The sequence below is a fragment of the Pyricularia pennisetigena genome, chromosome 5 (genome assembly GCF_004337985.1).
Source record: "Pyricularia pennisetigena strain Br36 chromosome 5, whole genome shotgun sequence".
Lineage (NCBI taxonomy): Eukaryota > Fungi > Ascomycota > Sordariomycetes > Magnaporthales > Pyriculariaceae > Pyricularia > Pyricularia pennisetigena.
Genome location: NC_043743.1, coordinates 2,746,000 through 2,761,726, shown reverse-complemented (window position 1 = coordinate 2,761,726; position 15,727 = coordinate 2,746,000). Strand labels below are relative to the sequence as shown.

The 15,727-nt window shown below is 50.2% G+C and overlaps 3 protein-coding genes across 3 annotated transcripts; 2 read left to right on the top strand and 1 right to left on the bottom strand.

Moving 5' to 3' along the window:
• Positions 1 to 1,712: 1,712 nt before the first annotated feature.
• Positions 1,713 to 4,429, bottom strand: PpBr36_08761 (uncharacterized protein; the record flags this gene model as incomplete). The annotated part of the gene is made up of 3 exons (XM_029895886.1): positions 1,713 to 2,148; positions 3,616 to 3,903; positions 4,290 to 4,429. The coding sequence occupies 3 exons, from the start codon at positions 4,427 to 4,429 to the stop codon at positions 1,713 to 1,715; spliced, it is 864 nt and encodes a 287-aa protein (XP_029746753.1).
• Positions 4,430 to 7,525: 3,096 nt separating this feature from the next.
• PpBr36_08760 (uncharacterized protein) lies at positions 7,526 to 9,306 on the top strand (the record flags this gene model as incomplete). The annotated part of the gene is made up of 3 exons (XM_029895885.1): positions 7,526 to 7,784; positions 8,014 to 8,879; positions 8,986 to 9,306. The coding sequence occupies 3 exons, from the start codon at positions 7,526 to 7,528 to the stop codon at positions 9,304 to 9,306; spliced, it is 1,446 nt and encodes a 481-aa protein (XP_029746754.1).
• Positions 9,307 to 11,548: 2,242 nt separating this feature from the next.
• PpBr36_08759 (uncharacterized protein) lies at positions 11,549 to 15,247 on the top strand (the record flags this gene model as incomplete). The annotated part of the gene is made up of 1 exon (XM_029895884.1): positions 11,549 to 15,247. One exon carries the CDS (start codon positions 11,549 to 11,551, stop codon positions 15,245 to 15,247), a length of 3,699 nt encoding a protein of 1,232 aa, XP_029747151.1.
• Between the last annotated feature and the right edge of the window lie 480 nt (positions 15,248 to 15,727).

Here is a 15,727-nt window from a genome sequence, read left to right as displayed (position 1 = left end):
AACCAGAGGGACCCTTGATAGAACAAATTGAATTATTCGACTAAAAGGGTATTCGTACTGCTTGTCTGTGTTGCTGCAGTCTGGCGCCTTTTTTTTCTTTTTTTTCTTTTTTTTTTTTTTTGGCTGTATAACTGGGCGGGCAGTTTAATGATTGCACAGCAAGTCATCGCTTCACCTTCAATACGACCACTTGATGACTTGATTCGGATCTGCAAATGGTAGAGCATTCTACTGGTGACATATCTGGACAATGCAAAACGACAACATATCCTAAACGTCCGAGGCTCTTTGGCTGTCCAGTCTCTTTCTTCTTCGCCCAAGCAGACGACAGCAACTCACTGCACTCAGATGTCATTCTCCAGTCTATTTGTGCCAAATACTGCGAAAGTTCAATCTCTCGGCAGAAATTGAAGCGAAAATACGAAAGGCGGCTTGGACATGGGTTTCATACGTCTTAGATCTACTTCACGAGGTGATACCAGCAACTCAAAAGTCCTACATAATACTCGACGGGCTGGACGAATGTGACAAGAATCGAAAAAAAAACAAGATACATTGCTTCATGGTGCGACAACCTAGCCCAAATTGACGAGGAAAGCGGGTTCGTACAGTTTGCACATTCGGCTGTCAGAGAGTTTCTTCTGGAAGAACCTAGCGCCCATGACCTTCCGGATTTTCAACTCAATATTCAGGACATTGATCACGAACTTGGCGAGTTATGTGTAACGCATCTCAGCCTCAATGACTCTAAAACTGCATTCGCAGTACGATCCAGACCTGCAGCTATGGACCTAGCCAGGTTGGCAGATAATCTGTTCAAACCAGATTTAACACGTGCTGCAATACTGTCAAAGGTTGCTTTCCATGGACACCGAAAGCATGAAGTGAAATTGAATGCATCGTCGTCTTCTTCATCAACAGCGGCCAACGATTTCGGAGCTGGACATTCACTCTTGGACCATGCGTCAATCCACTGGATATCACTCACAAAAAAATTCCACGAAACAACATCCAAGACGTGGAGCCAATGGAAAAAATATGGTTTACAGCAGCCATGGCATCGCAAAGACGCTCGTGGGATGGCGATTTCTACCACCAAAGGACACGGGATTAGGCATGTCAGAATCGCCATTACTGCTGACTCATTTACTAATTCCTAAATTTAGGTGCTGAGTAGAGTAAAGACTGGTAGGGCGTTTTTCTCTGAGCGACTTCTGTACATTCATTATAATAGCATGCCATGAACAACTGCATCTGAGAGGGACCTGGAACGACCACTGTGCAAGACCGCTGGCTTGCGCAAACCAGGAGTCGAACTCACGCGAGAGGAGAGGGCGGCGAGGTTTATTCGACAGAAATAAAAAAATCAGAGAGGGAAAAAAAGGAATGGGCGTGGCAAGACTCGAACTTGCGTTTCTTCGGCCACAACGAAGTGTACTAACCCCTATACGACACACCCAGTGCGGAGGGTTGGGCAGCGTCATCAGAAAAAGAACCTAATGACGTCGAACCATCATCGTGGCTTAGGGCCGCAAACACTAACGACAGACTTGGTTCACTTTGCGGAGCATTCTTTTGTTGACAAGCCTCGTAAACAGTTCCAAAAAATTGCTATATTATTATAACGTAACGGCACCCTAAATTCAAATATCCTACTATCCCTGCTCGAAAAAACAAATCTCCCCAGTCCTCGAACCCCGGCAATGACCTCCTTAGTGATAGGGGTCACTCCTATTCTGCCTTGGGTCCCTCGGCCTGTCCTCGGCCCTCAAGGTGCGGCACGAATGAACCCTCGAGGGCCCGTCCCACTCCTGCCTCCGGATGACCGTCCCAGTCGACGACGGATTGGAGGGCATGGTCATGATGCTCGGGGGGAGATGAACGTGGTGGGGAGGCCGGTTCTTCCTGAACCGAGCAATCTCCTCCTCCGTGTACTCGGGCCTGGGTCTGGGAGCGGGCGACGGGGTCTCGGCGTAAGGAAAGTCGAACGGAAGGTCCGACGACGACGAGGTGCTCGGGAGCTCGAGGTTGGACGGCCACGCCAACGAAGACCCGGGGCCGCGATTCTTGTTGTTCTGGCCGCGGCCAGTGCCGGTCCGAACTGGTCGTGGACCGGGCTCGGCCGAGGACGAGCCAGAAGACTTGCTGCTACAGCACCCCATTTTCTTGGAATTTCTTGTTGGAGGGGTGACTGGAAGTTAAAGAAATCTCGTGTTAATAATTTCGTATCTATATCTGGGCTTGTGTCATAAAGCGGATGAGATGTAGCCAGAGAATGACAAACAAAACCTACCTGTGGAGAGTGTGTTGGAAGTATATATGTGCTTTTGGCTGGTGAAGCACGAATGGTGGAACAGATGTCGAGAGGCAGTATTTGTTCCTGCTCGGTGTTGTCTGTGTGTATGTAGATGATAGTGAGAGCTTGGAAGAGAATGGATGGGAAGAGAGGGGGACGAAGGCCTGGCTTTATACTATTCTTTCCCCCTCTGGGATCCAAAAGCTCTGTTCGTCAAAAAATAACATGCATGAGTGCAGAAAAGTTAAATCGATGTTCTATTGCCATTTACCACACTTGCAGTATGTCGTATAAACTTGCCGGTGTATTAGGACAAATGCACCTGTATTGGAAATTTGTGAAATGCAAGCTGTTTCTGGTTGCCTCATGAAATTTACCATATGTCGGGCAAGAACCTACTTTACTTGCATGCAAGTACTACTAGCACTCATATTGTTTGTTTGCAAACGCAAGCGCATGGAATTATAGCACAATGGCTGGCAAACACAAATTCAGGTGGCAAGTCCAGATTCGTGACAAGCTCTTGCCGCCATAACTTCACCATTAGTTACCTAGAAATTTGGAAAGCCAATACCAACACTCGGGAGATCGGGACTCGGCTGGGTCGGCCTTGACAGCTACGATATTCAAAGCTATCGACACAAAGAACTTGATATAAAACCGCCCGTCTGGCTAGCGCGCGGCAAAAAAATACCAGCTTATCACAGGGAGTGCACATGCTTATAAAGAAAATGAGCTTAGGGGGCATCTCCTTTTCTTGTCCATCACAAATCGATATTGCAACCTTAGAAGCCACGGTTCTAGCAAAAAGTCTCCCGCTATCTTGTCATCTTGCCACATTATTGCACAAAGCAGCTGCCTAGCCCACTCCTATCAAGACTCAAATTTCCAACCACCCGAAATGCTCACCAAAATCATGCTTGGGGCTGTGTGTTAGGCTGCAAGAAGGCACAAAAGTGATTCCACACAAGGTTTTCTTGTTCAAGGCAAAGAAGTCTTGATTGCGGGAGGCGAATGAAACGCAATGCCAAATGAAACTAAAGTCTATCTTAGCAAGGTCTTTGGCAACTCATCATGGTTGTGTTCAAGGCTAAATTGCCACAAGCATTAGCCATCTCTATAAACTGACTGCGAACCCCTCCGACTGAGTGGCGGGGCCGACGCAGTCCTGCCGCGAGCAAATAAGCCCGGTGTCACCGCTAGATACCGATATAACCGAGAGTCCAAAAGATAAACCACCACGGTCGGGCATAAGATGAACTCGGCTCCTTGGACGCACGCTCTGGAGTGGCGCCCTGCATCACGCCCGTATTACCAACCCTCCACGCCACTTCCCTGGGCCGCTGCTGCTGGTCCTCGCCTCCCGCATCTCGAAAGCGTGCCCCACGAGCGTAAAGCAATTACCCATGGTCCCTAGCGGGTTGAACCAAAGGTATTCGTCGGCGCGCCGGGGCACAAGGAGCCGCAGGTCCGCCGAGGTGAATGATTCGAGTGGCTGTCCGTCGTTGCTGACTTTGCCAGCGTCAAGAAGTGGCGCGAGCGAGACCAGCACGAGGGCGTACAAGAGGCCTGTGAGGTTGGTATTGTTGTGGAGGCAGGCCGAGACGCTGATGATGCGGAACTGTGCCATGTACGGCGATGTACCAGTAACCCTTGTACAGCAACACATTAGTCTGATATTTGGCGAAAAAATCAACCCCCTGCACGGCATAGCACTTTGGCCAATATGCAGCACTCCTTACTGGGAATATTGTCAAATTACATGTAACCCACAGGTATTGCGTTCATAAGAAAAAGATAATAAAAAAAAGATCAAAAACATACAACACCGAGGATTCCCCAGTGGTCACCCACCTGAGTACTAGTTCGGCCCTCACTGGTTTAACTAGGGGAGAGCGGACGGGATCCCGTGTTTTCCAGTGGGTATGGTCGTATGTGATAGTCTCAGCTAGCATGGGTACCCATTAATTTGTTATTCTTGTTTTATTCTTACGCATCGGGCTCGTACCCTCCCACGTTGGTCAGGATTTTAGCCGCGGACAGAGCGTCTGATCCACGGGAAACTGGAGGATGGACCCGGGCGCGGGGCTGAGATTGGCGGTAGAGCTTGCCAGCAGCAATACGAACATGCATGTGAGGGTCTTGTAAGAGGGTCTTGTAAGAGGGTCTTGTAAGAGGGTCTTGTAAGATGGCCTGGCAACGGTCCATGCGGAAAATCCGGCGAGCCCCCGCTGAGGAACATGAGAAATCCATGGCGGCAGCTTGTAGCGACATGACAATATTTTGACTCGCATATAGTCGTTGTGCTGGAAGGCAGAGGAGCTTTTGTCTCCGTATTATTCATTGAGTCTGTCTTCGCTGCCCGACACTTTGGAGGTGTCCCAGGGCAGATATTAGGTTTCCAGAGACCCGATCTGCGAATAACACCGTACTCTGCGGACGAGGTACGAGGGAGCCAAAGCGTCGACCGAAGCATTCCTGCAAAAGCACAATCAACCCAGGCCCGCTTACGGGTGCTCCGTTCCCGATCCAGGAAATAGGCTGAAGATGAGTGGTGCGGAAGGACTGGTAAGTAAACTGGAGTATGGTTCTCCCGTGTGCATACAATAGAACCAGAGTAGATCTTAGGGATACTTTTGCACTAAACGTTGTCCAACCCAAAGCCTTGACCCCCTCCCCGAAGCCTCCCCAATCAGTTTAGTATTATGTCAGGCTGTCAATTATGTCGGTATCGTTCTGTTGACCAGTCCGACAGTACCGTAGGAGCAACTCGTCGGTGTGGCAGTTTGCGGCATCATTTCTGTCCGCGTTGAACTTGAACACTTGCATGGTGAGGTTTGCGTAATCCAGGCCCGCATGGACGGCTTGCCTAACTATTTTGACCTCTACCATATACTCGTCGCTTTTCCCGAGACAGAAGGGGCCAATGACTACCTGTTTCATAAAAGCCTTGATTCACGGGCGTCGTGGCATGTGCCTACGCACCCAGAACGTCTTCTCTCGAGCTTTTCCTTGCTAGTACAGTGTGCAAGACAGCGCGTTACCGAGCTTGTATCAAAGAAGACGGGCGGACGGCCTTGTTGGGATGCGCCCTTGCTCATAGTACACACGTCGCGCACGGAAAATCACTGCTTTGAACAGCTTGGCGGCTTTCAGAGCATCTCAAGGCAACAAACTTGCTGTCTAATTTATGGCTCTCAACCTCATCCACGTCCACTGTCAATAGTCGGAAGAGGAAAAGAAGGTCAGCTTACAGTCTTTTGCGGAAAGAAAAAGAATATACTGGAAAGGACATCTCTTGCGTTGCTCAGGTCCTGGGATTCAACCACTTTTTTCTCTTTCTTTTTTACTACAGGCCCATCGAATTCAGCCTGTGCCCTGCGTTTTCCACGGACACCTCCTTCCAGCCCGGCGTCACGCTGGCCATCCTCAACAATGCCGACCTGGTCACGCGTATGAGCCGGGCGCACACCGCCGTGCTGTTGGCACCGCGTCGGCGAGGGCAGTTTGTGCGGGGCTGTCCCTGAACGGTATGGGCGAGCTCGTGGTCCTGTTCGACACCGAATAGGACTTTGATGACGATCAGCACGATGCCCCGGTCTGGGGGTTCATACTACGCGCAGCGGGAGGTAGGGAGAATAACACCAAGAAGACACCGCCCGGGAAAGATGGGGTTCCTCCTCAAGGTGCTGCTGCTGGCCTGGCAGCTGCCAGTCGCAACACCATTGCCTGGTCAGTTTCCATCGCCAACAACGGTATCGGGTCTGGGGTAGATTTTATGTATTGCAACTTTAAATGGCTCAATTTACAATTTATTTACACTTTTTGCCAACGAACCCCGAAATCCTTGTGCTGCTGATTCGGAGGGGTTCGAAACATAGGCGCTAGCAATATGCTTGTTCTATTTTGCTCCCATCTTTGTGATTGGTTCGTACATGAAGCGAGTCAGTCTTACGTGGTAAGATCGCTACGAGAGGTACAATAGGTTCGTTTGGCTTGGCAGCTGGGTAACTATAATTTTGTGCCCAGCTTGATGTACATAGGTTATTTAAATTCAAGGCTCTATCGCAGCACCTTTAATCGCGGAGACTGCAATAATTTCACAATTCTTAACGTGATGTTATCATGTCGACGCTGCATATGTGTAAGTTTTTTTCTGGATGTCAGATACGATGACCAAGTCCAGTTTGTTTATATAAAATTCTTTCTCCTGTGCTTCCTGTTTGCCCTGTCTTGCCTACGCAGGCAGCAGCGGAAACAGCATGGATAGGTTCCCTAATGCAGCCGCTCCTAATTATAGCGCGTTCATCGGCAAAAAGCCGGCGGGGTCATGCCTGCCTGGCCAATTCCTCACTGAAAAATCTTGTGGGAGCTCGGGGAGCACATCCGGGTTTGTTGTTGACCGTACCTACCTAGATAGGTACGCCAATCATGCAAGAAACATTTTCCAACCCATATTGGGAAACCCCTCTCCTCCATGGTCGCCATCCGAAGGGACACGAGTAACTATTGTACCACCCCAATAGGTACTTATGTGCATGGAGGCTAACTCGCCCACTTCCCCATAAAATACCCAGAAAAGGTATGGCTCAAGCCAAATCGACAATTTCAAATGCAGACTTGCAACGTTTTGAGGACTGAACAATGAGTAATGTGTCATGAAACAAACTTCATCCTTAATGGCACTTGTGTTATTCTAGAAAACCATCTTGAAATGAGGATATAAGCGGATTTGGCATCGTCTGCATGTTTTGAGTTGGTGACCGTTCTTCTTAATTTATGCTTAAGATCGTCCAATGTGATATCTAGGGACTTTTTGATCATGCCTGCGCAGAGCTATATCATCTCTTAAATATTCACTCCACAATCTGACGATGATAAAGTCATGTTTGTTTGTCATTGCAAGTGTTTCTTGTTTCATTCCAGACCCTGAGTCCCGCTTATTGGGGGGTCTTCCCGTGCAGATTGTAGGGATTAGAGAAATGGGGTCCTCAGGCTCCCTGGGCAGTTTTAACCCCTGAATCGTCAAAATGGCAACCGTCAGAGATTTCAGAATGGTATGTTGCCCTTGTCCTCGGAGGTTTTGCTTTTGGGGTTCTTTATCAATCTTTCCTCTTTACGGGGTAACGTCTCGATTTTCCTTCTTTCTTTTTATTAATTGATCGTTTTCTATATTTGGCCTCTGCACACATCAGCGTGCAACAAAAGAGCTGGTCACCTGTCTTAATCATGGATGACACCGGTATTGCCATCGACCCTCACTTGCCCAAGACCGACATAATCGTCTTGAACAACATCATCGGCGACATCCGTGAAGCAAGGGCATCGACGGCTTCGTCGAACTCGGAAACGTCGTCTGGTCTTGCGACTCCTGATGAGAGCGATGAAGCTTCCTCTAGCGGCCATTCCTCAGCGAGCGCAGGCACTCGTCGTGGGCGGCGTTCACCGCTAGAGTCGGAGCGATTGATTTCCGATGACGGTGGCCAAAGTATGTGCCGGCATATAAATATGATGGATGCTTAATTCTCTTGCTTTCAATCTTTACATTCATTTCATGTCACGCTTGAATGACTTTTCGATTTCATTTTTTTTTTTGTTCTCTTTTTTCTTTCATTTATTAGTCAAAGGTCTCAATTGTTTTGACGTGTTCTGTCATCTGTGTTGTTTCACTCATAACGTCGCAAAGAAGTGGACACCGCTAAAAGCCAGAAAAATAGATGAACCGCCAGCAGCCACGAGCGGTGATTGGGATGCCCGCCACAGAGCGACGCTCGAGTCGCTCGAGGCGATGTGCGACCCCAAGCATCCAGACTTTGAGCCTACCGTCTTTGTCTCAACCGATCTCCGGGACGTGCAGCTGCCCAAGGCTGTCAACCGCTGGCTGCTGCAGCCCTACATCCGCTGGGCGCAGGGCATCGTACGCACCAAGACGGACGTGGTCATGTGGACGCACCTGCTCATCTACTTCACCACCACCATCCCAAGCGCCGCGTACCTGCTCCTTGTGCACTTTTCCTGGACCCACGGCGTGCTGCACTTCCTCATGCAGCTCTACTACATGCCCACGTACACGCTCATGATGCACCAGCACATTCACCAGCGCGGCGTGCTGGCCAAGAGCTGGGCCTGGCTGGACCGCTCTTTTCCCTTCGTCCTGGATCCGCTCATGGGCCACACCTGGAATTCGTACTATTACCACCACGTTAAGCACCACCACGTCGAGGGCAACGGGCCGGGAGACCTGTCGTCGACCATCTACTTTCAGCGCGACAACGTGTGGCACTTTGCCCAGTACGTTGGCCGCTTCTACTTTTTGATCTGGCTGGACCTGCCCTTATACTTCATTCGCAAGAAGAAGTATGAGCTGGCCGTCCGCGCTACATGGTCCGAGTGCTCCAGCTACATTGCCATGTACTGCCTGTGGAGGTTCCTTGATTCCAGAGCGGCCTTTATGGTTGTCATACTCCCATTCCTGTTGTTGAGACTGGCCTTCATGGCTGGCAACTGGGGACAGCACGCGTTTGTGGATTGGGAGGATGCGGATTCTGAGTACAGGTCCAGCATTACTCTGATTGACGTACCGGTTAGTACTTGTTTTTTTTATCTTTTTCTTCTTCTGTCAAATATGCTGGTAAAATTGGCGATTCATGGACTTTGTTGACCAACACTGGAAATGCTGCAACTTGCAGAGCAACCGGTACTGCTTTAACGACGGCTATCACACTTCTCACCATCTAAACCCCATGAGGCATTGGCGCCAGCACCCCGTGTCTTTCATCAAGGAGAAGGAAACGTACGCTCGCGAGAAGGCCCTTGTGTTCCATGGCCTCGACTTCAACATGATCACCATCAAGTGCCTACAGAAAGACTACATGTATCTGGCCCAGCGCCTGGTACCTCTAGGCGATCAGGTGCACATGACCATGGAGGAGCGAGCCGATATGCTCCGCCAGCACACGCGGCAATTCACCAAGGAGGACATTGCGCGCAAGTTTAGGACAACTTCGTGAGACTGCGTATCGCTTGACTAAGGGGAAAGAAGGTTTCGGATATTTTTGGTCACCTTGGCATCAAGCGAAAACTCTCGAGGAGTCTATATAGCTCTTTTGGCTATTGTGCAGTGCACAGAGTCGACTCGATTTGATTGATGACTGGGCAAGAATCAGCATTTTATACGAACAAGAGAGATAGGCTCCAGAAACAGATTATGTAGAGCGAGTATTCCGAGATTTAGTATGAGTGCCTAGTGTCTGGGCCGTGAAATGTGTGAGAATCTAGATCATCGGGCTAATCCCAAGATTGGACAAAGAAAACGGAGCGGCATCTGCCACAATGTGTGCTGCAAATCTAGAAACAGACTACTACCACAAGCGAGATGCCAGGAAGCTCGAGACTAAGAGGGTCCGACCAACCATCCACGACAGCGTTTGTGTGGTACTATAATGTCCTGGGTATATAATATACGGTAGATCTGATGCAATGCACATCGTGGAATATATGAAAGGTACTCCAGGCACTGGTGATCAACGTTGCATTGCATTGAGAAATGTTTCAGACGAACAAGGAGGGAAGGGGGAAAGCCTGGCCTGCCTCGGTAATTAATAAGTAGGTCGCAAGCATTTATGACTGTCTTGAATGGTTCCACCCAGGGAATGGTTCAACCCAGGTCATGGTGCGCACGGTACTTTGGTCCCACGTGTTGGGGACACATGCCTAGCCTTGAATAAATTGAATAAAGTGGATTGTTTCCGATGTATTGTCATGTTAATACCTGGATTAGAATAGTTTCTTGCATGCTTTTGTTCATTGTTCAGTCGGTTGGGTCCCAATCCCAGAACCAGCCTCGCGGTGCCGCGAGCGGGCCAATTTGCTTTTGTATCAGACATGAGACGAGGGGTAATTGTCGGAATCGCGAAAGATGACAATTAATACCTGGCAAACATGCTCAACGATGGTGCATACCAGGACTATGGCCATCATCGGATGAATATGCCGCACGCTATGCTCTTCCGTTGCCAGGACATCGGGGTGCGGTCGAGCTGCATGACTAAATAAGTCGTTGACCCAGAAGTTTGGTGCCTTAGTGAGCTGAGCTATAGCTAGAGGACAGAGCAGCTCAGGTACCTCAAAGGGATCCGCATAAGCTTTTCATGAGGTCATGGAACTTGTGAAGGACAGGAAGCTTTCATTAGTTAGATTTCATTAGCTCCAGAACTCTGCTAAAATCGGTGACATCTCAACATTGCTCAACTCGCCAAGATTCAGAAACTTCGAGCACCTTGGCGCTTGGGAGAAATGAGGTGTTGAAAATCAATTTTCGCTTATGCTTCATACCGGGTATTTTTCTTTAATTCCGTAGTGGCAGCAAGCCCCTATTCGGGTAGCATGGCATCCTGGGTCCCCTGTTCTCTTCCCCGCTCCTGCCGTACTGGCATCAATGTGGTTTTATTGAGGTCAAACCGTTTGGTGCTATTGTGGGGTTCATTGACCATCGCAGTGAGGAGAAAAAAAAAAAAAAATAAACAAAAAGGAGAGAGATATTACCAGAAACATCCGAAACTATTGAGAAATTACCATCAACAACCCGGTTGGGTTTACCAAAACTGCGGAGTACGGCAGGGTTTTAGTGTTAGCTTGAAGATGGGTGATGCATGGCTTCTGCAGCAGCCCGCAGTATGCAGACCCATCCATCCCAAGTACAGTAGTGGTTCAGGTACGCGCTGCAGTGCAACCTAATCACGTCTAACAAAAAGTTATTTTGTTTGTTTGTTCCACTCGCTCTCCAACCTGGTCTGGCCGCCATTGTGGTTGCCGGCCTCGCTTACTCTTTTTGTTTTTTTTCTGTCGGTGATCACAACCACTGCCGTCATTCACTATTGCTTTTTTTTTTCTGCCTACGTATACCATATGGCATATGACATGATATATCTTTCAGTTGGTCACTGCCTGTGGTTGGATTGGCGCGTCTAGTGGAAACTTGGCGCGGCTGTTCGCGCCACCGCCGCCAACCTCAGGGTTTTCACCTCAGCTACCTCAACTGGCAGCTTGTTGAAACTGACCTTGACATTGACAGTGGCCGGAAAAAAAACAGCCTGTTACCATCTGTGCGTTATGACAATCCATTTCCTGTGTCTTGTTTTCGACTAATGCTGATTGCATTGACCTGACATTAGTCTGGTCCTAGGCATAACTTGCCTCGCTCGACAACAGCCTTTCACTTTCGCCATCTCCCTAGCTATCCCATCAGCCAAGATGGAGGACCGCCGTCAGTCCATCAGGCAAAGCGGCATTCCACGATCATCTCGCCTCCCAACTCTTCGAACGTCACAAAGTTTCTCGTCCCTTCGACCTTCACCCTCGACCGAGCAGCCAAACCGCAGCAATGGCACTATACACAACCCCAAGCTTCGATCAACCCCGTCACATGATCGCTTAGGAAGCTTGGGAAACACAACATCTGTCTTGGCTGGAAATCGCAAACCAGAGACGCCTTCACGCGTCTTTCGGCTCCAAGGCAAACCGCTCCCACCGCCCCCGAGAAGCTTCGTCGGCCCTCGATCCTCGAGCATAACTCGAATTCCTGCCTCAAGCACCTCACCTGTTGCTTCCGAGGCGTCACAATTCTCTGCGTCGACCGCAACACCCTCTCCGCCAGCTGAGCAGCCTCTCTTTAAAAGGAGAACGACTCTGACCAGGCGACCTTCAGATGTTGCCAAAGAGAGCTTCACAACCCCAAGCAGGGACTCGTCTTCCTTGGAACCCTGGGCATCTTCAGTGCCGATGGACCTGCCCTCAATGCCAGCCAATTTTACCATTGACGAGGAAGAGTCGACGACCGAAACGATAAAGCCGAAGACGCCCCGCTCAAGACCATCCTTGTCAGAGAGGACAATTGAGACGCTCTCTCAAATACCTTCTTCACCTGCAAACAGGGGAAGAAGACCTTCGGCTTTCTTCGAACCTGGCTCTGCAACTCGCTCAGGTTCCAGACCTGCATCACGCAGTTCACTCAGCTCGCGACCAGGTTCAAGCTACCGTAGTGAAGGTTTCAACCGACCGACCTCGAGATCGAAATCGCAAACAAGGCCCGGTTCGAGCCATAGGATAGAAGACACAGGCCCAGCTTCGTTCCGGGCCTCAACTAGTCACATCAGTAACTACAAAACACAGCTTGCTCCCATTAACGGTACACCGCCGACGCAAACAAAACCCCGGGTGGGAGTCAAAACTACGCGTGCGCCTGCGGCCAGGGTTGCAGGTCAAGGAGCTGCAATGCGACCTCCCACCCTTGGCAAGATACCTACACCCGCCTCCAGAACGCTTCCCAAAGCATCCTTCAGCAAACCGCCGGCAAGTTCCAGGACCCCTAGTCCGGAGAAGCAGCAGGTCCAGTCGGATGAAAACAAACCCATGGCAAAGACAATGCCACTGAGACCACCCAAGCAACGCCCCTCGCTCAACGGGCTGTTTAGAAAACCTCCAGCTCTCGCGCCGAACAACCAGACGGCTGGGGCTACTCCCCCGAAAGTCTCTCGCAAGACTTCGCTTGTTTCACACAGGTCATCTACTACCTCGGGTGATGACACGGTGCAGTCCGGGCCCTCGCCGACATCCACTGCGACTTCGGTCGATACGAGCGAGCCAGCACCCACGGCGACTTTTAGAAAGTCTTCTGCGGCCCTGAGGGAGCAAATTGCAAAGGCAAAGGCAGCCAAGAAGGCTACCACACAGCTTGAAGTCGACCCAAAGAAAATGCCCAGCGTAGGCAGACATCCCATCAGATCACCACTGATACCAACGGACACCTCCTTCGACTTTGGTCTGTCAGATAATCCGTTCAATCAGCAGCAGGCAGACCCCGGGTCAAAGAACAAGGTCTTAGAAGGCCGGCTAGTGACTGCCCGGACTAGTGGAAGGCTCAACATTGCAGCCCTTGGCCTTCGCGAGATCCCTGCCCAAGTTCTCAAGATGTACGACTCGGAAGCCATGGGCATTAACGATGGATCATGGGCAGAGACCGTGGACCTCACCAGGTTCGTTGCGGCCGATAACGAGCTGGAGATGATCGATGACGCCGTGTTCCCTGATAAGGATCCGCAGGCTTTTGCCGACGACGAGGATGGGCAAGGCATGATTTTTGGAGGCCTCGAAACTCTCGATCTGCATGGAAACATGCTTATCTCTCTGCCCATCGGCCTGAGACGCTTGCATTACCTGACATCTTTGAATCTGTCTTCGAACCGAATCACGAATGGCTCTTTCGAGGTCATTTCCCAGATTACGTCTCTCCGCGACCTCAAGCTTGGGGGCAATCTCTTCTATGGGCCGTTGGATAACTCTTTCACGAGCCTTGTCAATCTGGAAACCGTTGACTTGCATGACAACAACATCTCAGCCCTTCCAGCTGGGATCGTAAACATGCGCAAGCTTCGAATTTTGAACCTTGGCGAGAACAATTTCGAGACTTTGCCTCTCACGACTCTTGCGCAACTCCCACTTACTGAGCTGGTCGTTCGAAAGAACAAGCTGAGCGGCGTGCTTATAGACGACGCAGATGCGGTTTTTCAGACCTTGCAGATCTTGGATGTTTCCTCAAATCAGCTTACTCACATTTTGCCTCCTAGCTGCAGCTCAGCACTCGCCATGCCTTCTCTCCACCAGATGTGTGTATCGATGAACTGGCTCCAGGAGCTGCCCGGCCTTGGCATGTGCGCCAACTTGCTCACCCTGAATGCGGATGAAAATAGCATTACTGATGTTCCAAACGGATTGACGGGCCTGACCAAACTAAGACATGTGGATTTTTCGAGCAACGACTTGCGCGTCATCCCGCCGGAGATATCTCGCATGGATAATCTGAACATGCTCAGGCTCAGTGGCAACCCGCTTCGGGACAAGAAGTTCTGCTCCATTACCACGGAGGAGTTGAAAGACATTTTGGCTGCTCGCCTGGATCCTGACCCGATATTGAATGAACCTGAGGCCACGTTTAGCAATCTCTTGCCCTCGGCAGTGTCATCAAGCCCAAAAATTCCAGCAACACGATCAAGGATGAACTCCATCCCAAGACATATTGAAGACGGGGATGAAGCAGGATCTGAAATCAGCGACAAGTTTGCGACGCCGCCGACTTCGGCTCCTCAATCGCCAGCCGCGCGTTCACGGTCCCATACCTTATCCAGCGAACAATGGACGGTAAGGCCTGGCGGCGTGCTGGACAGGTCGAACACTCAATCGTCGGCCCTTCATCCCGTGTCATGCTCTCGTGTCGCCAACGAGCAAAGCGTCCGTGAGGTTCAGCTTCATCACAACCTTTTCTCAATGATACCGGAGTCCCTTACTTTCTTTTCCCAGACCCTTGTATCTTTGTCTCTTTCACATAACAAGCTTATGGGGGAGTCATACATGGGAGACATGGCCGCCAGCGGTGGCGGGCTGAAGCTGGAGCTGCTTGCGCTCCGGGAACTAAATCTGTCTTCAAACCACATTACCAGCCTGGCTCCTTTAATGTCGAACTTGATCAGCCCGGGACTTCAGAAGCTAGACGTGAGCACCAACCGCATTGCCGCTCTTCCGTCTGGGACTGGATTGAGGGATGTGTTTCCAGAGTTGTCAGTATTGCTCATTGCCAACAACCACTTGGCTGATTTGGAGCCCGAAGCGATAAAGGGCATGCGGATTGTTGACGCTTCCAATAACGACATCGCCCATCTCAACCCCCGAATTGGGCTCCTCGGTGGGATTGAGAATGGCGCTTTGGAGCGTCTGGATGTTATGGGCAACCGGTTTCGCGTTCCCAGATATAATGTTCTTGAGCGCGGCACCGAGGCTACGCTGAGGTTCCTCCGCAGTCGCGTGCCTGTCGCCGAGATGGCAGCGTGGAGAGAAGCAAGGGGTGCAGCTGTGAGCAGTGAGGACTGTGATGCATTCGATGACAGCCTAATCGAGTAAACCCAACCTGAATTGGCCGTTGTCGGATGATCACCTGCTACTTGATTCCCTGGCCTCTCAATGGCGCACCGCCAGATCATTGTGGCATGACCGGGTGGAATCTGGACACACACTCGTAACATTCTTTGGGCATGCAAACGTCGATGGACCGACCTCAGGTCTCAAGATGACCTCAACATTCGCTTCATATTTTTTTTTTCTTCTGTCTTGGTGAACTTCGAAACCTTTTTCGAATAGCTATTCATAAACCAATACCGTGTTTTCTTACTTGTTTAACTTACTTTATACCAGGAAGCCGCTGGAGTGGGCTGTGTTTGGGGTGCGAGGTGATGGGTACGACGTCTCATGATAGGTCTGGCAGGATTTTCCTAGCCTTCAAGATACCAAATAAGCACTTTTTATTTTGTTTTGTGTTGTCCGTTTTAGTGATACGCGTCGATGAAGTCATCCAGCAAGGTCATGAGGAAGCCGCACATTCTC